Source organism: Hemiscyllium ocellatum, chromosome 5 (genome assembly GCF_020745735.1).
Source record: "Hemiscyllium ocellatum isolate sHemOce1 chromosome 5, sHemOce1.pat.X.cur, whole genome shotgun sequence".
In the NCBI taxonomy this organism is placed as follows: domain Eukaryota; kingdom Metazoa; phylum Chordata; class Chondrichthyes; order Orectolobiformes; family Hemiscylliidae; genus Hemiscyllium; species Hemiscyllium ocellatum.
Window position 1 is genome coordinate 100,696,279 of NC_083405.1, and position 26,349 is coordinate 100,722,627.

The following is a 26,349-nucleotide window of genomic DNA, read 5'->3' on the forward strand; positions in this document are numbered from 1 at the left end:
ATTTATCCAAATTAAGCTCTATCGTTACATCACAGCCCATTGAACCAATTGATCAGGATCTATTTGTACTCTTAGAAAAACTTCTTCACTGTCCACTGTATCACCAATTTTGGTATTATCTGCAAATTTATTAACCATGCCTCTGATATTCTCATCCAAATCATTTATATAAAAATGACAAGCAAATGTTGGCCCAGCACCGATCCTATGTGGAAGACCACTGGTCACAGGCCTCCAGTCTAAAGTACAACCCACCACCACCACCACACTCTGTCTCCTCCTATTAAGCCAATTCTGTATCCAGCTGGTGAGTTCACTCTGAATCCCATATGATCTAACTTTACTCATCAGCCTGTTATTTCGAACCTTGTGAAAGGCTTTGCTAAAGTCCAAGTAAACAATGTCTTGTCCATATCAAATGTTTTGGTTACTCCATTAAAAAGCTCAATCGAGTTTGTGAGGCATGATTTCCCTCACACAAAACTATGCTGACTGTCTCCAATCAGTCCTTGCTTCTTCAAATGCATGTAAATCCTGTCTTTCAGTATCCCCTCCAATAACTTGTCTAACACTGATATTAGGCTCACGGGTCTTAGTTTCCAGGCATCCTCTTACAGCCTTTCTTAAACAATGCCACATTGTTACCCACCCTCCAGTTCTCTAGTATTCTGGTAGAAATATTTCTGCTCGGGATCCTGCAATTTCCTCCCTGACTTTCCACCATGTTCTGGGATGCACTTGGTCAGATCCTTTTGTGCTTTTTAAGATTTCCAGCACTTCCTTTTCTGAAATGTGAACTATTTTCAAAACATTGATATTAATTCCCTGTGTTTTCTAGCCTCCCATTTCTTTCTCAACAGTAAAAACTGATGTGAAATGTTAATTTAGTATCTCTTCCATCTCCTGAGGTTCAGCACGAAAACTACTTCATTGATCTTTAAGGCGTCCTACTCTCTCCAGCTGCACTGTTGTGGTTGATGTTTTGCATTATCTTTTAACCTTATCTGCCAAGGCTATCTTGTATCCCCTCTGTGTTCCTGATTTCCTCTTTAAGAATGCTGCTACACTCTTTATACCTTTGAGGAAATTCAGTTGATCTCAATTATATGTATCTAATACATGATTCTTTTTCATTTTTGATTGGAACCTCAACATCTTTCTTCATCCATTGTTTCCAAATCCTACCATCCTTTCCTTTCACTCCAGCAGAAACAACATGCCTCTGAACTCTCATTATCACAGTTTGGAAGGCTTCCCATTTGTCAGTCGTCCCTTTACCCGCAATCAGTCTACTGCAGTGAACTTTTGAAAATTCTTGTTTCGTATCCTTAAAATTTACTTTGCTCCATTTAAGAACTTGAACTTCTTTGTAAAACATATAATTTTCCATAACTATTGCAAAGTTTAGTTTTGACCATCAGTAAAGTGATTGAAAGTGCTATCAACAGTGTTATCAAGCAGTAATTGCTTCACATGATACCCAGTTCGGGTTCTCTTCGGTCACTTGGCCCATACGCTCATTGAAGCCTTGGTTCACATGTGGACGAAATAACCAGAATGAGAAGTGAGAAGTAATAATCGGCTTAGATGACTTCTTTAAGACTCTAGCCTTGAAAGAGGGAGTTAAGCATTTTTCTGGGGTATGTGGGCTACCATTTGAGCCCTGGCATTAACATTTTCTTTGTGTTCTCTTTCAAGACTGAAAGTGCAAACATTGGATTTACCCTCTGACAGACAATCATCTATATTGTTATGATATACTTTTTAAAGGAAAAGGATACTTTTAAAGGATATCATCCGCAACCTTTAATGTGACTAAATTTGGAAGCTAGAATTTGATAATGTGTTCTCAATTTAAATGATATTAAGTAATATTTGAAAGTTTTATAAAATTTGTGGACCATAATTATTAAAACTTTTGCAGCAACCAGAGAAGTCCATCACCAAGTCCAAATCACATTGCAAGTAACAGCGCATCTTCAGTACCGTCAACAACATCTGCACGTTCGTCGTGTTCATTGACGCCGACACTAGCAGCGCACTTCAATGAAACTCTTATAAAACATGTTCAAGGTTGGCCCGCTGATCATGCGGAAAAGCAAGTAAGTCCATAGCTGTGTTTGTTTTGAATTATATTTATATTGCATTATTAGGAGCTGATTTAAGGATGTTGACATTTTGGAGTTTTGAGATTTCTTTGATTTCTATTTATTCTGTTCCTTTAATCATTTTTTCTACTGGCAGGTATTTTCTGAGGATAATTTAACTTATGTAACCAAGTTGTAGACTAAAATGAATGTATAAATTGCTTTGAGTTGGATTAACCACCTCAGCTGGTAACTAGATTTTCCAATGTCTTGTCACAATATGCTGATGTTTTACCTTGGTACTGAAGCATAATTTTTAATTGCAATGGGTTTGGTTTTAGCAACATTATAGCTCGGTTGTGCTAAGTACAATACATTTGGTGGCTGTGCAAATTCAACGTTTTCTTATTTTGTCGTTGCTGAACTGGAGGAAGTGGTATTATGATGTTTCAGTACAGTATTCTTAACAGCCATTCAACTCTGTCAAATTCAGACAGTGAGCATGGGGCAAATGTGATGCTAGTAATGCAGTGAAGTTTTAAAGGTGTCTTCTGCACTTGAAACTTAGGGAACTTTAAAGTCTTCCACCATTGAACAAATTATCCATCTGAAGTTTCCATTAAAAAATATTTATAAATATGCTGAATAAGTTTAAAGCTGAAACAACTGTTTTTTGTGATCCCTTGAAATTCAAGGAATGTGGAGCCAAGGCAAAACAATGGAGTTGTCCTACAAATCAGGGATGAGTTTGTTGAGGGTTAAATTATTTTTTTTTCCTCTTTGGATCACCAGTTTTGCTAAATGTCTTTTGTCATCAAATTCCAGCTATTTAACTCTTTCTTGCAAGTCTGAATCAGAACATTAAATGTGAGGTGGCGCACTTGAGCAGGGTAAACAAGGCAATGGAATATATGATGAATGGTAGGACCCTAGGAAGCACCATCGGTCAGTGGTACCTTAAGGTAATGGGACAGGTAAATAAACGTGGTTAAGAAGTAATATGGGTTACTTGTCTTTATTAGCTGAGGCATAGAGTTTAGGAGCAGGAAGCTGATGGTAGAATTGTATAATAAGTTAGTTAGGTACAACTAGGTTGTGTGCACAGTGCAGGAAGGATGTGATTGCACTGGAGAGAGTGCAGAGATTAACCAGAATGTTGTGTTGGCTGGAGAGTTTATTTATGAAGAAAGAATAGATAGACTGAGGTTGATTTTCTTGGAGCAGAGGACCATTAACTTGGGACGTATTTGAGCTATATAAAATTCGGGGGCATGGACAGGGTGTATAGGAAGAAACCTTTCTCCTTGGTGGAGGTATCACAGACCAGGGCATAAATTTCAGGTAGGTTTAGAGAGGGTGCAAGGAAGATTTTTGTTCACCCACTTGGGAATCTAGAACTAACTACCTATTAGGAGAGGAGAGGCAGAAAACCTCATAACATTTAAAAAGTATTCAGATATGCACTTGCAATGACAAAGTTAAAAATCACACAACATCAGGTCATAGTTCAACAGGTTTATTTGGAAGCATAGCTTTCTGAGTGCTGCACCTTCATCAGGTGGTTGTGGAGTATATGATTGCAAGACACAGAATTTGTAGCAAATGTTTACAGTGTGATTAGCTGAAATGATATATTGAAAAAATTAGATTAGATTACCTACAGTGTGGAAACAGGCTCTTCAGCCCAACCAGTCCACACCGACCCTCCGAAGAGTAATCCACCCAGACCCACTTCCCTCTGACTAATGCACCTAATACTATGGGCAATTTGGCATGCCCAATTCACCTAACCTGCACATCTTTGGACTGTGGAAGGAAACTGGAGCACCCAAGGAAACCCACACTGACAGTCGCCCGAAGCTGGAATTGAACCTGGGACCCTGCTGCAGTGCTAACTACTGAGCCACCGTGCCGCACCAAAAGATCTAGATTGTTCAGTCTCTCATTTTTTAGAATGGGGCCATTGGTTTCAGTTCTTCAGTGTGTAAATCGCTAAACTAACTTTAAAAGTGACATTCTCAAGTGAACTTTAACAATTGGTGTCATGTCAGCCCAGATAATGTGTTGAAGGAGTTTGCTCCCTTTGTGAGGCTGTCTGTGCCATAATGCTTAGACTGATTCTAATCTTAAAACAAATGGATTTGCAGAATCTGACATGAATTCATGTAGTATTTGAGCAAAGTAACATGTTATTCTGCAAATACAACTTCACTCCACAAACTTTTATGTTTGTGTGAGAGCAATGGGGGGTTTGAGTGTCTGTGAGAGGGATGTGGAGAGTGAGAGTGTAAAGGGGTTTAACTGTGTGGGAGTGAGAGAGAAGGGTGTGTGTGTGTGTGTGTGTGTGTATATATGTGTGTCCATCCTCCTGGGTACCGAACTTGTCTATCACCCTCTGCGCAGCCACTTTTTGTTGTCGCCTGTCCCAAAGTCTGCCTTGGAGGACAATGTCCCTAAGGTCCGAAGTTGAATGTCCTGGACTGCTGAAGTGTTCCCGCCCCTCCACAGGTGCACACATACACATGAGTTTGTGGGGTGAGTTCATACTTGCAGAATTACGTTTTACTCTGCTCAAAAACTGCATGAATCCATGTAAGATTCTCTAAATCCGTTTTTTAGATTAAAATCAGTCTGACCATTGTGACACAGACGGTCTCACACAGAAAGCTAACACCTTCAATACATTATCTTGGCCGACGACACCAATTGTTAAAGTGCACTTGAGAAAGCAACTTTTTGCTATTTACATATGAAAGAACTGAAACCAACGTGGTCATTCTAAAAGATGAGAGATTAAACAAACAGTCCAGGTCTTTTTCAATATATAATTTCAGTTATATCACACTGTAAACTTTAGCTTAAAATTCTGTGTCTTATATTCTTATTCTCCAAAATTGCCCGATGAAGGAGCTGTGTTTCGAAAGCTATGTTTCCACATAAACCTGTTGGACTATAACCTGCTGCTGTGTGATTTTTAACTTTGTACGCCCCAGTCCAACGCCAGCATCTTCAAATCATGATTGCAATGCGAAGGTATACAAGGGTATGGGACAAGTGTAGAATTAGAATGGGGTTAGAATGGTTAGGTGGTTGTTTTATATGACAGGGACAGCAAGCCAGACCAAATAAGACTTGCAAACACTGGATTGCAAAACACAGTAAAATTAAAATAGCGTTCTTCAAAATTTCTGTTGTTCCAAACCAGACTTTATGAATAACAGACATCAGACACCAAGTTTGTAGCTTAAACAGAAATTAATAACATTACTGTAACTTTTGTAGAGCAAAGTTAAGCAGCAAGGTAATTAATGTATATGATTTCAACCTAATCATCTTTGATCATGGCCCTCGCACATGTTCTCAGACAAATACAGATAAGGAGTAAAAGAAGGTAAAAGCTGTAACTGGTCAGTTCACTTAAGCATTTTCGAATGGTTGCTAAATATTCTTGCCCTCCTGAGATAATGTTGTTCACAGGCACATAGGACTGTATATCTTACCTGAATTTCAAAGTCGCCGGTCAGTGCAGCTTTCACAGATTTTTCCTCTTGGGTTCTTTGCTCAGAACTTCCAGTAATTTGATAACTGGAGAGCAACCAAAACCTTGTTCAGCAGCTTTCACAGCCACGCTGCCTTCTGCCCAAAACACAGAAGATACCAGTTCAACTTGTGGTTTCCTTTTCAATGTTCTGTGAGATTGGCTAGCTAGCACTACTCTGCCCAAGGTTGATCCATTCTGCATCCAGCCAGCTGCCTGTTGTGAGCCTAGAACATCTTGGTATTGAATTATGCGTTATGTTCTTAAGGCCATAATGAACCTTCAGTTATCCTTTCCAGGCCAATTCCCATAAGCAAACATTGTTTGTTGCCTCTTCCCTCCTAAAATCAAGCTGCTGCTCTGAGGTCAAATTTTGACTTCAACTCTGTTTCAAGTAAAAAATCAAGAAAAATGAAATAATGAAGGTATCAACATTTTTGATTGGTGCAAACTTAATGGACCATTGGGCCTTTTTTCTGTACTGTAGACCTCAATGATTCTCTGAAAGCTGTAAGATCTGCTGGAACCCAAGCTGGGTGTTAATGAACAGGTTGTTAGTTGACAGATGCTGCTTAATGCCATTGTTGCAGACTCATTTTACAGATTGTATGAATACTCCTGGAGCATTAGTTACTTGGGTGAGCTTTGTCATGCTATTTGTATGGATGGGAAATGTCCTGGCAATGTACCATTTTATTTTTACAGCTATATAATACTGTATTTAAATATCAATTGAGTAAAATCAGCTGTGAAATCCAGCACTCGGGTCGAAGTTTCAGGAAGCATCAGTGGGAGGTTGTGCACTGTAACGTAAATAGGATCAGGGCAGCCTAAATAGCCCATCAGCTTGCTCTGCAGTTTGATATAATCTTGACTGATCTTGGGCTTAAAGTCCATGTAGCTCCAGGCTCAGCATATCCTTTGATTGAGAGACCAAAATACTATATATTTCAGCCTTGAATATATTCAATTATAGTATATCCACAGCCATTCAACATAGAGAATTCCAAAGGTTCATGATCTTTTAAGTGATGACACACTTTTCTCATTTTGGTCCCAAATGATAATCCTCTTCTAAACGAAGCCAGTTTATTCAGCCCGTCATCATTGGGACATCCCTGTCATCCCATGGACCAATCTGGTGAATCTGTGCTGTACTGCTTCCAGTGTAAGTGTATACTTCCTTAAATATGGGATCGTAATTGCAGGCATTAGTCCATGTGTGTTCTCGACAGAAACTCTCTACAGTTGTAGCAAGACTTCTTTATACTTGTACTCTAATCTGCTTACAATTAAAGCTAGAATGCCAGTTGCCTTTCTAATTGTATGCTGTATCTGCATGCTAACTTTTTTTTGTTCCAGTTTGAGTGCATCCAGTTCTCTGATCAGAAGCATTTACAAGTTCTGCACCTTTTATTTTTAAATTCTGCTTTTGTATTCTTAGGACCAAAGTGAATGATCTCATGTCCTCACATTACTCTCCATCTGTCACATTGTTGCCCAACCACAAAAACTGTCTGTACCTGTGTAATTTGTTTGTGCCCTTCTCTCAATTTGCATTCCCACTTAGCTTTGTGTTGTGAGCAAGCTTGGATACATTACTGTTACTTATCTAGTTCATGAATATCACTCAAGTTCCTGTGCAAATCCCTGCTTTACTTCACAGTTACAAACTGCTATCTTCCTTCCTCCATTTCTCCTAATTCTCTGCTTTCTCTCTGTTCATGAATTCTCTGTCTGTGCTAATATATTATCCCAATGCCATGGACAATTTTGAAGAACAATGACATTGGACTCCACCATTAACCTTTTCTTGTTTTCATTCCTTCGTGAAACGTGGACACAGCTGGCTAGCCACATTTGTTGTCTGTCCCAAGCTGCCCATGAACTGAGTGGCTTGCTGGGCCATTTCAGAGGGCAGTTGAGTGTAGACAAAATTGCTGTGGGTCCAGTCATGTAAGCCAAGCCAGGAGAGGATGGTAGATTTCCTTCCCTGAAGGTCATTAGCGAATCAAATGGCAGGTTTCCAAATATTGACAGCAGTTTCATGGTCATGAGTAGATTCTTAATTTCAGATTTTCTTTATTGAATTCAAATTCCATCAGCTGTGGTGGGATTTGAACCTGGTTCCCAGAACATTCGCTGACATTCTGGATTGATAGCCTATTGGTATTATCACTAGACTATCACCTCCCCATTGCCTTTTCTCTCCATTGAGACTGCCAGACCAGCTGAATTTCTCCATCATTTAGAAAATCAATTTGATGAGGTAATTGTGGTGAATAAGGAAATGGTAAGGAGAAGTTAAACAGATATTTTGCATCAGTCTTTACGGTGAAAGATAGATAGTTTGTACATCCCATTAATATTAAAGATTACAGGAGGAGGTATTAAATATTATCACTAGAGAAGTAGTATTAGGCAAAGTAAAGAGGTTACTGACACAAATCCCCTCCTCTGTTAGTTTGCATCCTAGGATCCTAAAATAAGTAGCTACAGAAATAGTGAATGAATTGGTTCTAATTTTCTAAAAGTCCTTGGACTCCGGAGCAGCACTGGCGGATTGGAAAATTGCCAATGTGTCACACTCTTTCAAAAAGGAATGGATGCAAAAGACAAGAGTAGATCAGTTACCATCTATTGTTGAACAAATATTGGAATCAATTATGAAACCAGTAATAGTGGCAAATTTGGGAAATCGGCATGAATACATGAAAGGGGGGAACTCTCATCTGATTGGTTGAGACTTTTTCAAAGAACTCAGAGTGGATAGAGGGGAACCAGTAAATATGTTATATTCGATAAAGTACCTTTCAAAAGCTAAGTCATAAAATAAAAGCTTGTGGTGTTGGAGGTGATACATTGATATAGAGAATTGGCTGATGGGCAGGAAACAGCTTGTTGTGATGAGATGCTTTTATTCAGTTTGGCAACTTGCAAACCAGTGGGGTTCCACAGGGATCAGTGCTGGGACTGCAACTGTTTACACTATATATTAATGACTTAAAGGAAGCAAATGTACTGTAGGCAGAATTGAAATGACACAAAAATAGCTGAAAAGCTAGGTTGTGACAGGAATGCAAACGTTTTACAGAGAGATGTTGATTAAGTTCGTGGGCAAAAAGTTGGCAAATGGAATGTCGTGTGGGAAAATGACAAGTTGCTTGTTTTGGAAGGGACAACAAAAGCACAGAATATTTAAATGGAGAAAAGCTACTGAAAGCTGCAAAGGGATTTGGTTGGAGGTGCTTATACACGAAACACAAAGCTAAAATCCAGGTGCAGCATGTGATCAGGTAGGCGAATAGAATGTTTGTAAAATCCTCAGTGTGGAAGCAGCCATTCGGCCCATTGGGTCCACACCGACCTTCCAAAGAGCATCCCACCCAAACGCACACCCTTACCATGTAAACCTGCATTTCTTGGGGCTAATTCACCTTGCTTCTACATCTTTAGACAGTGGGAGGAAACTGGAGCATCCGGAGGAAACCCACGCAGATAGAGGGAGAATGTGTAAACTCAACACAGACAGTTGCTCCAATGGTGGAATTGAACCTAGATCCCTGGCGCTGTTCACATGTTGGCCCTTATTTCAAGAAAATCAGATTTTCTGAATGATGGAGAAACTCAGCTGGGCGGACCACCTCAATGGAGAAAAAAGGTGATGGGGAGGTGATAGCCTTTTGGTATCATCACTGGACTATTAATTCAGAAAATCAGCAAATGTTCTGGGAGCCAGGTTCAAATCCCACCGTAGCTGATAGAATTTGAAGTTTGGACAGTCATACTGCAACTGTACAGTAGTGAAACCACATCTGGAGTACTGAGAGCATTTTGGTCCTCTTAATTAAGGCAAGATATTATTTTATCGGAGGCAGTTCAGTGAAGGTTCACTTGGATCTTCCCAATATGGAGGCCTGATTTAGAGATGCCGGTGTTGGACTGAGGTGTACAAAGTTAAAAGTCACGCAACTCCAGGTTATAGTCCAACAGGTTTAATTGGAAACACGCTAGTTTTTGGAGCGCTGCTCTACAACCACCTGATGAAGGAGCGGCACTCCAAAAGCTAGTGTGCTTCCAATTAAATCTGTTGGACTATAACCTGGTGTTGTGTGATTTTTAAGTTTGTAAACCAATATGGAGGAATTGTCTTATGAGCAAAGACTAAGATGGCTGGGATCCTAACTATTGGAACTTAGAAGAATGAGAGGTGATCTTATTGAAACATAGAGGATTCTTAAATAGTATGACAGAGTAGATACTGAGAGAATGCTTCTCCTTAACTTATAGTCTGTTACCAGAGGGTACTGTCTCAGAATTAGGGGGTGCCATTTTAAGACTGAGATGAGGAGAAATTTCTTCTCTCTGGGGATTGAGCCTTTCAAACTGCTTGCCACAGACAGTTGTCAGGTCAGAGTCCTTGTGTATATTTCTGGCTGAGGTAAATAATTTCTTCATCAATCATGGAATTGAAGGTTTTGGACAAAGGACAGGAAAGTATATACTTAGAATGTCATCAGACCAGCCATGATCCTCTTGAGTTATGGCATAGGCTCTCCTATTACTTTTGTTATTTCCTTTGTCTTATGGTCTGTCTTTTTGTAAGTGTTTTTATTCCATACACTTACCTTCTGTGTTAACCATCCTGGTGTGTCACTTTATCACCTCTTGGAATACAATTATATTGCAATCACCAGTCCCTTTTTATCCACTCCACTCATCACATTGACAAATTTCTGAGAGAATTTATCAAATGGTTTTCTTTTTGTAAAACCATGTTGACTTATAATCATACTATGCTTTTTTAAGTGCATTCTGAAGACTGCCTGATTTCACTTTCCACATGACCGCTGTCTTGCTGACAGGCCTGCAGATTCCTGTGTCTTGTTAATTGAATAGCACAGTAACTTTGCCATTTTGCAATCTGCTGAGACTTTTCCAGAGTCTAGGGAATCTTGTAAAGTCATAGCCGGCCAATCCTTTCGGACCTTAAGACTTAGGCTGTCAGATTCTTAGCATCTTTTGGGATTTTAATTCCTGAAATTTATCCAGTACTTTTTCTCTCCTCGTAGCTACCTTTTTTTTCATTAGTCACTGGTCATTTTCTATTTCTGGTATGTAATCTTCGTCTTCTGCCGCAAAGGTGGACATTGTTTCATGTGTCTCCTCTACCGTTGATAATTTTTCTTGTCTCTACTTCTAAGAGATTTATGTTAACTCTAGCTATTTTTTAAAAAATCTGTTTAATGTTCCTTGTGAAATTTCCTGTTGTTTTGTTTCCCTATCTGTCAACTTTTTGATGGCCGTTTGGTTTTTAATATGCTCCCAATCCTTAGACTTGCTATTATTCTTCACTTTTCTAAACATTTTTCATTTTTATAAAATCTTTAAATAGTATCAAGTCGCAGGTGGATCTTTTTGCTTTGTCTCTGTTTTTCATTGGAATCTATTTTCTTTGAGTATTTCAAATGATTTCTTTAAATATTTCTGCTATGGTTTGTTTACTGCCATATCTTATTATCTGTTTACCCATGCTGCTGGCATTCTTCAAGTTTAAGGTTCCTGCTTGCAATTCAAAAAGCAACTTTTAACATTGTGGAATTCAGTTGTTTTATATCACTGTTTCCCAGTAGATTTTTACTCTTAATATTGCTAATTCACCCTGTCTCATTGAACAAATTTGGCCTAAAATATCTTCATCTTGGTTTATTCCATAACATTTGTGGTTCAGAAAAACATGAACACTTTCTACAAAATTGTCTTCTGGACCAATTTTTCTCATTTGGTTAGCCCAGTCAATATTAAGATAAGTGCCACACAACTATTGCATTGCCTTTGTTACAAGTTCCGAGAATTTCTATGGTGAACTTTTTGAACAGCTAAAACCTTAAATAATAGTTATACCTATGATGCTGTTGGAAAGGTGGTTTTTGGAATTAGTCCTTGTGACCATGAAGGAGTGACACTTTCCGATTAAGGTTGGTATGGCTTGGGGAGGGACTTGCCAACAGTAAATCTGATGTTTTTGTCTTCCTTGGTACTTTGGGTCATGGGTTTGGAATATATTGTCTTAGGAGCCTTGTTCAAGTTGGTGAATATTTTTGTCAAGTGTTGGTGAATGGGTGTGGTGGTTGGGATGAGTGGCAGAGTTGGGGAAGAGGTAGAGGAAGAAAAAGAAAAAATGGAGTCCTGAGAGTGGCAGGGAAAATGATATTTAATCCACCTGGGTTTTCAAGTAAATAGCACTTAGTTCCTCACTGGGTGTTTTCCGAACAAAAAGATCAGCAAGTTACACTGTTTTTTTAAAATTTAAAGGGGCCTTTTGTTAACTCATGGTTGGAGTAATACAGCAGCCTATGGTCCAAAACATTGGTTGGCCTCCTGACTGGGGGTCGCAACCTACGATTTTGAGAAGTGCACTTGTTCATGTCTACTATTGTGAATGCTTTAGGTTCATATAAAGTGATTTCAGTTTGTTTTTTCCACTACTGGTCTATGTATGGACTTTTCTCTCTTCACTGTTACTGTTAAACTCTTTGTCCATTTTTGTTCTCACTGAACTTGTTTTCATCTGCCTTAATATTCTCAACTTTTCTCCTCGGATTTCAAAATCTTCCTTTACCCAAACCTCCTTTGCCCCTTGGTTCGAAAACTATTTTTCCATGCTCTGGCCATATTTGGTGTGCATTAATGTTTTGTAGCTCTGACCCTTTCATACTCTGGTCACCAATATGTAAAGTATTATCCTGCATTTTTGCCTTGTCTTTTGTCTTTAACTTTGAAAATCTCCTGTCATATGACCCACCTTCAGCACTATTTTAGTTTAAAGCCCTCTCTCTTTCATTATTTATGATTCACTTGGAGACTGTCCATGTGAAGACAGTCTCAATAATGCAACTCCCATTTTCCCCAGCACTGGTACTATGAACTGAAATCCATTTCTATCAAACCAATTTGAGATATACTTCCAAATCTGATTTTCTATGCCTCTTTTCAATTTATTGGAGGCTCTGGTATCATTTGAATTATTACTTTGTGGTTCTATTTATTAATTTACTCAGTTATTTAATTCCCATAGAATCTCTCTCTCTCTTTGGAAGCAACAATGTAGGTGATACATGTGCAAAACAACAACTGGATACCCTCACACTGACCAACCAATATAGTCTTTGGACTCACTTCTAGACTGCAAAGAGTCAGCTTAACTGTACGGATTCCTTGTAGAAGTACATTTCATTTTCGTCTCTTTCCCCCCCCCCCCCACGAAATGGTTCCCTGCACCACAGTGTATTAGTCATTTTATTCATCCACACTGCAGTCCCTGCTCTCAATCAATGTGCAAGAATGTCAAGTATGTTGGACAATTGCAGGAGGTACTATAACCTCTGAATGCAAATGTTGGGGGAGGGGGGTGGGGTTGACCTCTTTGGGGGAAAAAAGAGATCTGCATACAAAGATCAATGCTGACACTCCAATACAGAGCAGAGCAGATGCAATACTGTCTGAAGTGTCATTTTCCTGACGAGCCGTATTTGACCCTTTGGGCATAAAATATTATTTGGCATTATTTTGAATAAGGGCCAGGGAGATACTTCTGTTGTCTTGGCCAATGGTTCTCCCTCAAAGGACATGGTTGTGATCATATTGCTGCAAGGTTACTGGGTTACTGTGCTTGTAATTAGTTGCTGTGTTTATTGTTATCAAAAGACCACGTCTTTTTCTTTTTGGATTGGACTAAAATGAGGAAAATTGGCACTGCTTTTGGAAGGGTGAATATGCAATGAGTTGTGAAAACGTAAGTGAAGCTAACTGCATGTGTGAACATGTTAGATTTTGCTGAAAAATTGGCGCCATCTGTTGTGGATTCAGAAGAGCTCAGCAGAATAACAACTTAGTGATTTTCTTTCTCTCTGGCTGCAACTTCTCATGCACCTAACAACGTATGAGGGAAATACAAAACAGTAATAAACACCCAGAGTAAAGATTTTAACCTACTGCGAATCCTCTTACAAGGATGCCTTCCTTGAAGAAGCTCTCTTCCTCCCTCTACAAGGATTTGAGTGAGTCCCTCTCTCACTGATCACCCTCACCTTGACCTCCTTCCACCTATCCCACCTCCATCGCCCCTCCCCCTAGTCCCTCCTCCCTACCTTTTACCTCAGCCTGCTTGGCTCTCTCTCTTATTCCTGATGAAGGGCTTATGCTCGAAACGTCGAATTCTCTATTCCTGAGATGCTGCCTAACCTGCTGTGCTTTGACCAGCAACACATTTGCAGCAATAAACACCCAGAAGCTGGTTGCTTATCTCAGTCTCCCTCTGTGGTTCTCCCATCCCCACTGTGACTTCTATTCCCTTGCTTTGTCTCGTCCCGCCGCCACTGGCCTCGCTCTGTCCGAGTTCCCTCCCCGCCCCGCACTGTCAAAGTTCTCGCCCCCTTCCCCGGTCTGTCCAAGATCCCCACCTTCACTCTTTCCTAGTTCCGCCCCCTCGCTCTATCGTAGATTCCCCCACCCCCTCGCTCTGTCCTAGATTTCGCCCCCTCGCTCTGTCCTAGATTTCGCCCCCTTGCTCTGCCCTAGAATTCGCCCCCCACCTACCCCAACTCTGTCCTAGATTACCCCCCCTCGCTTTGTCCCAGATTGCCCCCTCGCTCTGTCTTAGTACTCTCCCTACCTACCCCCCCGCTCTGTCCGAGTTCTCCCCCCCCCCCACTCTGATCCCCCTCACTCTGTCCTAGTTCCACCCCCTTGCTCTATCCTAGAACCCCCCTCGCTCTGTCCTAGATCCCCCCCCTCGCTCTGTCTAGATTTCCCCCCCCCCCCTTGCTCTGTCCTTGATTTCCCCCACTCTCGCTCTTAGGTTACCCCCCCAGCTCTGTCCTAGTTCACCCCCTCACTCTATCCTAGATTCCACCACCCCCCACTCTGTCCCCGATGCCCCCCCGCTCTGTCCTAGATTCCCCCACTCGCTCTGTCCCAGATGCCCCCCAGCTCTGTCCGAGATTCCCCCCATCCTAGTTTTCTTCCCCCCCCCGCTTTGTCCCAGTTTCCACACCCTTGCTCTGTTCTAGATTTCCCCCCTCACTCTGTCCTAGTTTCCCCCCCCCGCTCTGTCCTAGATTCCCCCCACACTCGCTGTCCCCGATGTCCCCCTCGCTCTGTCCAAGAATCCCCCCCCCACTCTGTCCTACATGCCCCTGTTCTGTCCTCAATTTCCCCCCCCCCGCTTTGTCGCAGGTGCTCCCCCCCCAGCTCAGTCCTAGTACTCTCCCTACCTACCCCCAGCTCTGTCCTAGATTTCCCCCCTCGCTCTGTCCTCTATTTCCCCGCCCCCTCCTCGATATTCCCCCCCCCGCTTTGTCCCAGATGCCCCCATCTCTGTTCTAGTTCCCCCCGCCGTTCTGTCCTCGTACTCTCCCTACCATCCCCGCTCTGTCCAAGTTCCCCCCCCATCCGCTCTGTCCAATTTCCCCCCCTTCGCTCTGTCCTCGATTTCTTTCCCCCCCCCCCTCGCTCTGTCCTCGATTTCTCCCCCTGTTCTGTCCTCGATTTTCCCCCTCTTCACTCTGTCCTCGATATTCCCCCACCCTGTTGCTTTGTCCCAGATGCCCCCCATCACTGTCCTAGTTCCCCCCCTACCCGTTCTGTCCTCATACTCTCCCTACGTACCCCCTGCTCTGTCCTAGTTTCCACCCCCACCTCGCTCTGTCCTCGTTTTCCCCCCTTGCTCTGTCCTCGATTTCCCTCCCTGGTTTTTCCCAGATGCCCCCCACTCTGTCTTATGTCCGCTCCGTTCTGTCCTAGTAATCTCCCTACCTACCCCCTGCTCTGTCCGAGTTCCCCCTCCCCGCTGCTGATCTGTCCTCGATCCCCCCACCGATCTGTCATAGATTTTGAACCGCTCTCTATCCTAGTTTACCCCCCTCGCTCTGTCCCAGTTTCCACCCCCTTGCTCTGTCCTAGATATCCGTCCCTTCGCACTGTCCTCGCTTCCCCCCCACTCGCTCTGTCCTCGATTCCCCCCCACTCGCTCTGTCCTCGATTTCCCCCCCCACTCGCTCTGTCCTCGATTTCTTCCCCCCCCCCGCTCTGTCCTCGATTTCTCCCCCTGTTCTGTCCTCGATTTTCCCCCTCTTCACTCTGTCCTCGATATTCCCCCACCCTGTTGCTTTGTCCCAGATGCCCCCCATCACTGTCCTAGTTCCCCCCCCCCTACCCGTTCTGTCCTCATACTCTCCCTACGTACCCCTTGCTCTGTCCTAGTTTCCACCCCCACCTCGCTCTGTCCTCGATTTCCCTCCCTGGTTTTTCCCAGATGCCCCCCACTCTGTCTTATGTCCGCTCCGTTCTGTCCTAGTAATCTCCCTACCTACCCCCTGCTCTGTCCGAGTTCCCCCCCCCCCGCTGCTGATCTGTCCTCGATCCCCCCACCGATCTGTCATCGATTCCCCCCGCGCCTTGCTCTGTCCTCGATTTCCCCCCCCTTGCTCTGTACTCGACTTCTCCCCCCCTCGCTCAGTCCTCTGTTTCCTCCCCACCCCTCGCTTTGTCCCAGATGCCCCCCACCTACCCCTCGCTCTGTCCTTGTTATTCCTCCCCCCATCGCTCTGTCCTTGGTATCCCCCCTCTCGCTTTTCCTTGTTATCCCCCCCTCGCTCTGTCCTGGATTCTCCCCCCCCCCCCCCCCCCCCCCCCCCCCCTTGCTCTGTCCTGGATTCCCCCCCCCCCCCGCTCTGTCCTAGATCCCCCCGCCTCGCTCAGTCCTCGATTTTCCTCTTTCCCCCCCACTCGCTTTGTCCCAGATGCCCCCCCAACTCAGTCCTAGTACTCTCCCTACCTACCCCCCCGCTCTGTCCTCACTTCCCCTCCCTCGCTCTGTCCTCGCTTTCTCCCCCCCACCCCCCAACCTGTCCTTGTTATCCCCCCTTGCTCTGTCCTAGTTCCCCCCCCCTCGCTCTGTCCTAGATCTGCCCCCTCCCTCGCTTTGTCCTGCATTCCCCCCACTCGGTCTGTCCCAGATGTCCCCCAGCTCCTGTCCTAGATTCCTCCCCCCCCGCTCTGTCTAAGTTTTCCCCCCCCCCATTCTGTCCTTGTACTCTCCCTAACTGCCCCTCGCTCTGTCCTAGTTCCCCCACCCTCCCCTCAGTCTGTCCATAAGACATAGGAGTGGAAGTCAGGCCATTCAGCCCATCGAGTCCACTCCACCATTCAATCATGGCTGATGGGCATTTCAACTCCACTTACCCGCATTCTCCCCATAGCCCTTAATTCCTTGTGACATCAAGAATTTATCAATCTCTGTTTTGAAGACATTTAGCGTCCCGGCCTCCACTGCATTCCACGGCAATGAATTCCACAGGCCCATCACTCTCTGGCTGAAGAAATGTATCCGCATTTCTAAGGTTGTGTCCACGGGTCCTACTCTCCTCTCCTAACGGAAACAATTTCCTAGCGTCAACCCTTTCCAAGCCATATATTTACTTGTAAGTTTCTATTAGATCTCCCCTTAATCTTCTAAACTCCAATGAATACAATCCCAGGATCCTCAGCCGTTCCTCATATGTTAGACCTACCATTCCAGGGATCATCCATGTGAATCTCCGTTGGACATGCTCCAGTGCCAGTATGTCTTTCCTGAGGTGTCCTAGATCCACCCCCTCCCAAGCTCTGTCCTCCTTCCACCTACCACATCTCCATCGCCCCTCCCCCAAGTCCCTCCTCCCTACCTTTTATCTTAGCCTGCTGGGCACACTTTCCTCATTCCTGATGAAGGGCTTATGCCCGAAACGTCGAATTTCCTGTTCCTTGGATGCTGCCTGACCTGTGCTTTTCCAGCAACACATTTTCAGCTCTGATCTCTAGCAATTGTAGACCTCACTTTCTCCTCTGTCCTAGACCCCCTCCTCTCTGTCCCAGTTCTCTCCCCACCCCCACCCTCGCTCTGTCCTAAATTCCCCTCCCTTCCCAGATTCCCCCCCCACTCTGTCCTAGATTCCCCCCCTCACTCTGTCCTAGATTCCTCTCCCCTTCGCTCTGTTCTAGATTCCTCTCCCCTTCGCTCTGTCCTAGATCCCCCCCCTTCGCTCTGTCCTAGATTCCTCCCCCTTCGCTCTGTCCTAGATTCCTCCCCCTTCGCTCTGTCCTAGATTCCTCCTCCTTCGCTCTGTCCTGGATTCCTCCCCCTTCGCTCTGTCCCGGATTCCTCCCCCTTCGCTCTGTCCCGGATTCCTCCCCCTTCGCTCTGTCCCGGATTCCTCCCCCTTCGCTCTGTCCCGGATTCCTCCCCCTTCGCTCTGTCCCGGATTCCTCCCCCTTCGCTCTGTCCCGGATTCCTCCCCCTTCGCTCTGTCCCGGATTCCTCCCCCTTCGCTCTGTCCCGGATTCCTCCCCCTTCGCTCTGTCCCGGATTCCTCCCCCTTCGCTCTGTCCCGGATTCCTCCCCCTTCGCTCTGTCCCGGATTCCTCCCCCTTCGCTCTGTCCCGGATTCCTCCCCCTTCGCTCTGTCCCGGATTCCTCCCCCTTCCCCCTTTACTCTGTCCCAGATGCCTCCCCAGCTCTGTCCTAGATCCCCCCCGTCCCAGTTCTCTCCCCACACCCCCGGTCTGTCCTAGATTCCCCTCCCTTCCCGGATTCCACCCCCTCGCTTTCTCCTAGATTGCACCCCCCTTGCTCTGTCCTAGTTCCACCCCCCCCCCCTTGCTCTGACCTAGTTTCTCTCCCACTCCCTTCCCCTCTCTTCCCCTGGTGTGTCTATTCCCCCCCTTGCATCAGACAGTTGGGTGTTTTGGTATATTAATTGAATGTTTACATTTTGTGGCTAAGTTTGAGAGTTTGTCCTTGTTCCAAATATCATGGATAATGTAAGTTTAAGTGATCAGAGATAAAAGGGCAAATGCCTGGTTTACATTTAATAATAGGGTGTCATTAGAAGCATTTATAACTGCCTTGTATTTCATAGAATTAGTTGAAATGATTTCACAAAATGTGACAAAAGCAGTATTTGTGGAATTAGTGAAAACTAAGACAACAGATACTTGAAGAACTAATGCAGCATTTTGGCTTGGTGGAAATAGAGGAGAAATCGCTTACTCCAAGGGATAAGTTAATATGTAGTTACAGTTGAAGCGTGACCAAACATGAGGGAAAATTTAAGCGACTGGAGATCCAAATTCATGACAAGAAGGTGGGATTCCAGATGGCAGATAAAGATGTGGACAAAGCACTTAAACTGGCGGTGAAAAATGGAAATGACAAGGTTGGAACTGAAGTAAATTAGGTAGAGATGAGAACTAGTAAAGACCAGAGATCACTTGAGTGATTCAGTTGCAGGTCCCCGAGTAATAATCTCACCAATTGGAAACTTTTTAGAAATTTTCAGCGATTGTAATGAAGGATTTTATTATGCGTGTACTGGAAGGATCAGGTGAACAAAGGGAGCCTGTATGAGGAGATCACGGAATGTTTTAGTGATCGTTTCTCACAACAGTATGTACTGGAACAATCCAGGAAGCAGTCTGTGCTAGGGGTGTTAGTGTGAAACAAGACAGGATTAATTAACATGATTGTGGTGAAAGCATCCCAAGGTAGCAAATATCACAATATGCGTTCAATCAGCAGGAGATGAGCATAGGTCTAAGTCGAGTAATTAACTTGTATAAGGGCACTTATAAGAGCATGGAATCATCCAACATGAACTGGCAATTAGGTTAAAGGTTAGATTGTTCTGTACTTGGGTTTTCTGAAGATATTTGATAAGATTCCAAATTAAAAGTTATTGCAGAAAATGACGTGACATAACATGCTAACAAGGATAGGGGATTGACTAGCTTGCAGGGATTGAAGAAGGGTCATTGAGCTCAAGAAAAAAACTCTGCTTTTCACTACACAGATGACGCCAGAACTGTTGAGTTTCTCCAGCAATTTCTGTTTTTATTCAAATTTCTAGCATCTGCAATTCTTCAGTAAACCAGGAAACTCCTTTTTATTTCCAACATCAAAACAGTATGCTGCTGAATTGGAATGAAAAATATACCAGCTATGGAGTTAAATTAATTATTAATGAGAGACAAGATTTGGAATAAATCTTGCGTGGGATCATACAGTACCGAAGTATGCCATTAAGCTCATCTCTTCCATATTGGTTCTTTATGTCACTTGCTTTCCTTTCTGATAAATAAACTGAAAATTTGCAGAACTATTATCAGTTGACCTTTGAACATCCCTATTTATTCTGTTTCCACAACTCTTTCAGACAGTGCATTCCAGATGATATATTGCATTAAAAAAAGCTTTATCTTTCACTATTTTGCCATTTGATTGTTGTTTGTTTATCCTCGTTATCATTATAGAAAGATATTGTAATTTTTGTACCTCTTAGGCATCTTCCCATGAGCATTTTTGCTGTTAGGAGCCCATCCACAATCTCTCCACAAACACAAGTCCTTCATTCCTGGATTCGTTTTATAAACCTCCTGCTCTGCAACTTCACAAGATCTTGCAGTGTGTATGTGTGCACGTGTGCATGCATCTGTGTGTATGTCTAGAAATTTCTCACAAATGTTTACGACCTCATACAAAATACTGTGTTTCATTGAGGGGTGGAGGGATAATGAATAATAGGTTAGCTCAACACAATTTACTATTTTTGAGTTGAGCATATGTTAATGTTTAGAAAGTTGGACTATTTGTTCTTGTTCCTGTTATTTCAGATCTTCGATACCTATTTATTTGCTTTTTAATTTTATGTTTAGGCATCTCGACTGAGAGAAGAAGCACACAACATGGGAAGTATTCACATATCTGAAATTTGTACTGAGCTTAAAAATTTAAGGTCATTGGTTCGGGTATGTGAAATTCAAGCAACTTTGCGTGAGCAAAGGTAAGAAACTCTTCAGTGCAGGATTAATTGAGTCCCAGAATGCTGCAAATTTCAACTCCGTTGGATGTTGCCAGATTTAGCGTAGCTGTCAATAATTCTAATTTTGTCCTAAATGTACTTGGGCCAATGCAATAGTAAGAAAATAGGATTACAGATGGTAATTAATTAATTTTGTTAAAACTAAAATGTGAATGCACATCTAAGGCAATGGCTTTGATCAGTGCAGTGTAACTTGTAAATTGCCAGTTCAGCTTTAACCTTGTAGGGCGGGGGTGAAAGTTGGGCAAGGAAAACCCTACCCACTTAACTTTGAAGCCTAGATTTCCTTTTCAGCAGGTCTACCTTGTATAGGCTCCTCTTTGCCTAGCAAAGCAGAACAAAGAGGGAAGAGTTATTGATTTCTGTTTATGCAGCATTTGATTCTATATGTCTGTTGAATATGTGAATTTTAGAAGAAAAATGTTGATTTCTGTTAAAGAGTAGAGTTGGTTGAAAGTGAATCTTTCTTCAAAATAAGTGTTGGAGTATTAACTGAAACATTTAATGCTGCCAAGATGACTTTGTTTCTGTGGTGGAATTAAGACATTCGTGAAACTCCATAAATAATTTGTTCCAAAAACTCTCAGTTTCAGGTATTTAAATGAGATCATAGGATTAAATTTCAATGAAAGCATGCAAGAAAGATATTACACAATATCTACAGTTTCTTTCATTTTGACTGGAGTTTAAGTTTTGGTGTTAGAACATGTCAATGTCGTGACTGTTTTCTCCCCCTTTTTCCAGGATACTGTTTTTGAGACAACAAATTAAAGAACTTGAAAAACTGAAGAATCAAAATTCCTTTATGGTGTGAGGACTTGTGAAGAAATTGCACATGGTTTAAAGCCAGGGACTGTAAACGTTTGCCCAGTCTTAAACAAAATTTGAGCTGCGTTTGAGAAGGCTTTGGACCGTGGGCTGGGCAAAGGGGTGGATTGGGAGGGGAATAAAGAAGGGTTCTGATTCAGGGGAGATAAGTGGTTGATTTGTAAACCCTTGAAATGTAGATTTCTTGTAGATGTATCCTTCACGTTGTAAATATGTTTTGTAGAGTGAAGCCATGGGAAGCCATGTGTATCAGAGCTTTGACATCTGAACTAATCAATGCTGAGGTGGCTAAATACCTAGCCTTTTACATGTTAACTTGTCTGCAAACTAGCTTTGGTAATTTTCATCATTCAGTGATACGCATTTCCTAGAATCCTGGCACCAGCCAGTGTGAATCACAGGCTGCAACAACTGGAACAGTTTGGTCAGTACACCAATTAGCATGGAGCACCTTCAGATTCCACAGACCCAGTCAGGAGCAGCTCTGCAGACAGCTTTCTTCATTGCAAGGCAATTTCAGTTTTTTTTTCTTAAGACATTGTGATCGAGGCATTTGGGTTCACCAACTTTTCATTCCTCTGTACAGCAGTTTATAAGTGAAGTACTGTTGTATGGAAAAAAAACAGATTGTTGCAGTAGGTAAAGTACAAATTGATTTCTTGTATGCCTACCTAATTGCTATGTATTTGCATTTGTGCCCTGTTTTAAAACAAAAAATGGCAGTGGGGAAAGATTGATACAGGGCATGTGTGTATTTATTAAGCGGCAGAAGCCACTCAAAAAATAGTGACAGAAGCCCAATGTTATTTGCTAACATTGTTGACGATGCAAGAAAGCCGGTCAGTCATGCAAAGATGTATGTAAATATAATAAACTTTTGTTGTTTAAAGCACTGGGTACCCTTCTTTTTATTCAGCTGCTGCATATAGGAAGCTGAACTGCTCTAGCAAACCTGATTGGGAGTAATCCTTGTTGGAAGCTTGTTTTTCTTTGTATAGAACTCTAGCTTTCAAGAAGCAGTAATTTGTGCAAATATGGATGAAAGAATTTTTTTTCATAAGTAATTTAGTGACTAAAACAAGAATTTCAGCAAGGATTTTGGGTTCTTTGCCTGTAATGGCTTGTGCAAAGTTTCGGTTTACCTGTATTGCTATAATTACACATTTAATTTGAAGGTTATTTGTGTTGTAGCTAACTGTGCAAGTAAGGTGCTGACTGCTGTTCTTTTGCCATCACAATACGCAAGAACTGTGTAACTTGAGCACACGACCATTATAGGAAAATGGTGGTGAAGCTCAGCTTTGTATATTGTTTCCTAAAGTATATGAAAAATAAAACTATGCTACCACTGGTTATGCTGTTTTTTTCTATGTAGGTATACTTGGAATTTGCCACGGTTTATTAAGCAAATCTTTTTTGTTTGGTTTCAACTAATAATGCCTTGGACATTTATTCGCTTTCCAGCATTTCTCATACTGGCACTTAATTTTATTTATGTCTTGAACAGGAGTTTTGGTATGTTAGAAGAAATTTAACATTTGAAATTTTTTTTATGAAGGATTATTAATTTGTAGTTAACTTGTTCTAAGTATTAGCTTATTTGCAAATGATACTTTGTATCAAAGTATATATGTGCCCACTGAGTCTGACATGACTGTCATTTTAGTTAATAGGCTTTATTGTTCATTCACATTCAACAAAGGCATGAGTAATAATTAGATTCTTACTACTTCAATTGATCTATTGTTACTCAGTTGATCTAATTTTAATAAATTGCTTCTGTTCAGTAGGCATTTGGGTCTTCTTATTGTTTTGCCTGGACCTGTCATGGTATTTTGTTTGGTTAGACATTACTGAAAGTCATCAGTTACGTCTTTCAACCTGCCAGTTCAAAAGTTTTTATTTTATTTTCTCATTATCATGTGTTTTGAACACCACTGTGCAGAAAGGTTTATGTACTAATAGTTTACCTATGTTGAGTATATTCAAATAGGAGTTTAGTCATTTCATTTTTTTGAAAATGAGCTTTGAAATATTGGTGCACTGCCTTTTTTGAGCAAGTTACATCAGTTGTCACCAATTTTACAAAGTATTCTCTTTGAGTTTTGGCTTCTGAAAATGATATAACTGGAAGTATATTAATATGATTCTTTTAGTTATTAAAATGCTTTTGTTGCCTGATTCTTTTGCTTTGTAGATTTTAAAAATAAAAATGCTCATGTTAATTTGGGTTAGCAAAGAGTGCAAGGTTTTGACCGTAACACCTTTTTTCAGTTGTGGACAGATAGAGATATGAGAACAAAACATTCTTCATTGTTGAGCTCTACAATTGAGAGGTCATCACACCTACTCTGACTTAATTTCACTACAGCACCAATGCAGTCCTCCCTTCCATATGAGATTTCCCTGAGCGGGTCAGGTAACTGAACTCAGGAGATAATTAGGAGCATGGGACTGGGGCATCATAGTGATTGCAGAAAGATGGCTCACAAATGAGCAGGCCTGATAGCTTCATGTTCCATAATATAGATGCTATAGAAAGGTGGGCAAAGAGGAGGGGAAATGGCCTTTTTGATTAGGGACAACATTGCAGCTGTACTTTGGAGGATATTCCTAGGAATATATCCATGGAAGTTATTAGGGTGGAACTAAGAAATAAGAAAGGGATTGATCACCTTATTGGGATTGTATAATAGACCCCCTAATAGTCTGAGGGAAATTGAGAAATAAATTTGTAAGGAGATCTCTGTTATCTGTAAGAATAATAGGGTGGTTATGGTAGGGAATTTTAACTTTCCAAACATAGACTGGGACTGCCATAGTGTTAAGGGCTTGGATGGAGAGACATTTAAGTGTGTACAGGAACATTTTCTGATTCAGTATGTGGATGTACCTACTTGAGAAGGTGTAATACTTGATCTACTTTTGGGCAATAAAGCAGGGCACGTGACTGAGATATGGTGGGTGGCGGGTTTGGGGGTGGGGGGGGGAAGCACTTTGGGGCCAACGACTATCATTATATTATTTTTAAAATGGAGGAACCTTGATTATCCAAATGCCTCGTGAAGGGAGTATTTTGTTCAGGTAATCGAAGGACTGCATAACACTGTTTAGCCAAGCACTGGAACATTGCGATTTGCTGGATAATCCGAAATTCAGATAATTGAGGTTCTTCTGTAGTGATTAGAAAGGATAGACCGGCTCTAAAAGTTGAAGTTCGAAATTGGCGGAAGGCTAATTTTGAACGTTTTCGGCAAAAACTTATCTTATTCCTGAAAGATTGATTCTCTTGCTCCTCGATGCTGTCTGACCTGCTGTGTCTTTCCTGCACCACACTGTCAACAATAACTTTCAAAAGTTAATTGGGGGTGGATCTTTGCAGGTAAAGGGACGGCTAGAAAATGGAAGCCTTCAAAAATGTGGTAACTAGAAAGCATATAACTGAGGGTAAAAGGCAAGGCTGATAAGTGTAGGGAGTGCTGGATGCCAAGAGGAATTGAGGTTTTGGTAAAGATTAAGAAGGAAGCATATGTCTGGTATAGACACCAGGGATCGAGTGAATACTTTGAAGAATATGAAGGCAGTAGAAGTATATTTAAGAGGGAAATCAGGAGAGCAAAAAAAGGACATGAAATAGCTTTGGCATTTAGGGTTAAGGAGAATTCAAAGGGATTTTACAAATACATTAAAGACTAAAGAGTAGCAGGGGAGAGACTAAGGCCCCTTAAAGATCAGCAAGGCTGTCTATGTGTGGAACTGCAAGAGATACGGGACATACTAAATGAGTTTACTGTGGAGAAGGATATGGAAGATAGATAACGTGGGGAAATAAATGGTGACATCTTGAAAAAAATCCATGTTTTGGTGGAGGAGTTGCTGGAGTTGTAAAACACCTAAGTTGATCAATCCCTGATGGGGGTTAAAGATTGCTTTCAAACTGGAAGCCTGTGATTGGTGCTGGGTCTGCGATTTGTCATTTTTTTTAATGATTTGGGTGTGAACGTGGAGAGGATTGGTAATTGTGTAGGTGACACCAAACTTGGAGGTGAAGTGGACAGTGAGGAAGATTACCTCAGACTACAACAGGATCTTGATCAGATGGGCCAAGGAGTGGCAGATGGAGTTTAGTTAAGTGAGGTGTTTTGGAAAGGCCAATTAGGCAGGACTTGTACACTTAGTGGTAAAGTCCTGGTGAGTTTTGCTGAACAAAGAGACCTTGGACTGCAGGTTCATAGAACCTTGAAAGTGGAGTCTCAGGTAGACCAGTTATTGAAGAAGGTGTTTGGTATGCTTTCTTTATTGGTCAGAGGATTGAGTACAGGAGTTGGGAGATGATGTTGCAGCTGTACAGAACATTGCTTTGGCCACTTTTGGAATATTGTGTGCAATTCTGATCTCCTTATTGGAAAAATGTTCTGAAACTTGAAAGGGTTCAGAAAAGGATGGTTTGAGGGTTTGAACTATCTGGCGAAGCTGAATAGACTTGGGGCTATTTTCCCTTGAGTGTCAGAAACTGAGGAGTGACCTTGGAGGTTTATACAATTATGAGGAATGTGGATAGGATAAATAGCTAAGGTCTTTTCCTTGGCATGTGGGAGTCCAAAGCTCTAGGGCATAGGTTGAAGTTCAGAGAGGGGAGCATTTAAAAAGGACCTGAGATGTAACGTTTTCATGCTGAGGGTGGTGGATGTATGAAATGAGCTGCTAAACGAAGTGGTGGAGACTGGTACAATTATAACATTTAAAAGGTATTTGGATGGGTATATGAAGAGAAAGGATACAGAGGGATATGAGCCAATGCTGGTAAATGGTTCTAGATTTATTTAGGATATCTGGTCGGCATGGGCCAGAGTCTCCATGCTGTGCATCTCTCTGATTCTATCTGCAATTTGTACATTTTGAGTGCCTTACAATATATTAAATGAATTTCACTTGCTGAGTTTGACTTTGCACATCAATTATATGCTCTGGTATTCTT

General features: G+C 42.1%; 1 protein-coding gene across 2 annotated transcripts in view; it reads left to right on the forward strand.

Moving 5' to 3' along the window:
- Positions 1-22,260, forward strand: part of waca (WW domain containing adaptor with coiled-coil a) — a 128,035-nt gene extending 105,775 nt beyond the window's left edge. Inside the window, exons 12-15 of one of the 2 annotated variants that reach the window (XM_060825041.1) lie at positions 1,925-2,102; positions 6,710-6,793; positions 20,377-20,504; positions 21,288-22,260. In XM_060825041.1, coding sequence (XP_060681024.1) covers positions 1,925-2,102; positions 6,710-6,793; positions 20,377-20,504; positions 21,288-21,357 — 460 coding nt within the window. In that variant the 3' untranslated portion in view covers positions 21,358-22,260. The remainder of the gene's footprint in view (positions 1-1,924; positions 2,103-6,709; positions 6,794-20,376; positions 20,505-21,287) is intronic. The other variant, XM_060825043.1, reaches the window with a different exon arrangement.
- Positions 22,261-26,349: the final 4,089 nt, after the last annotated feature.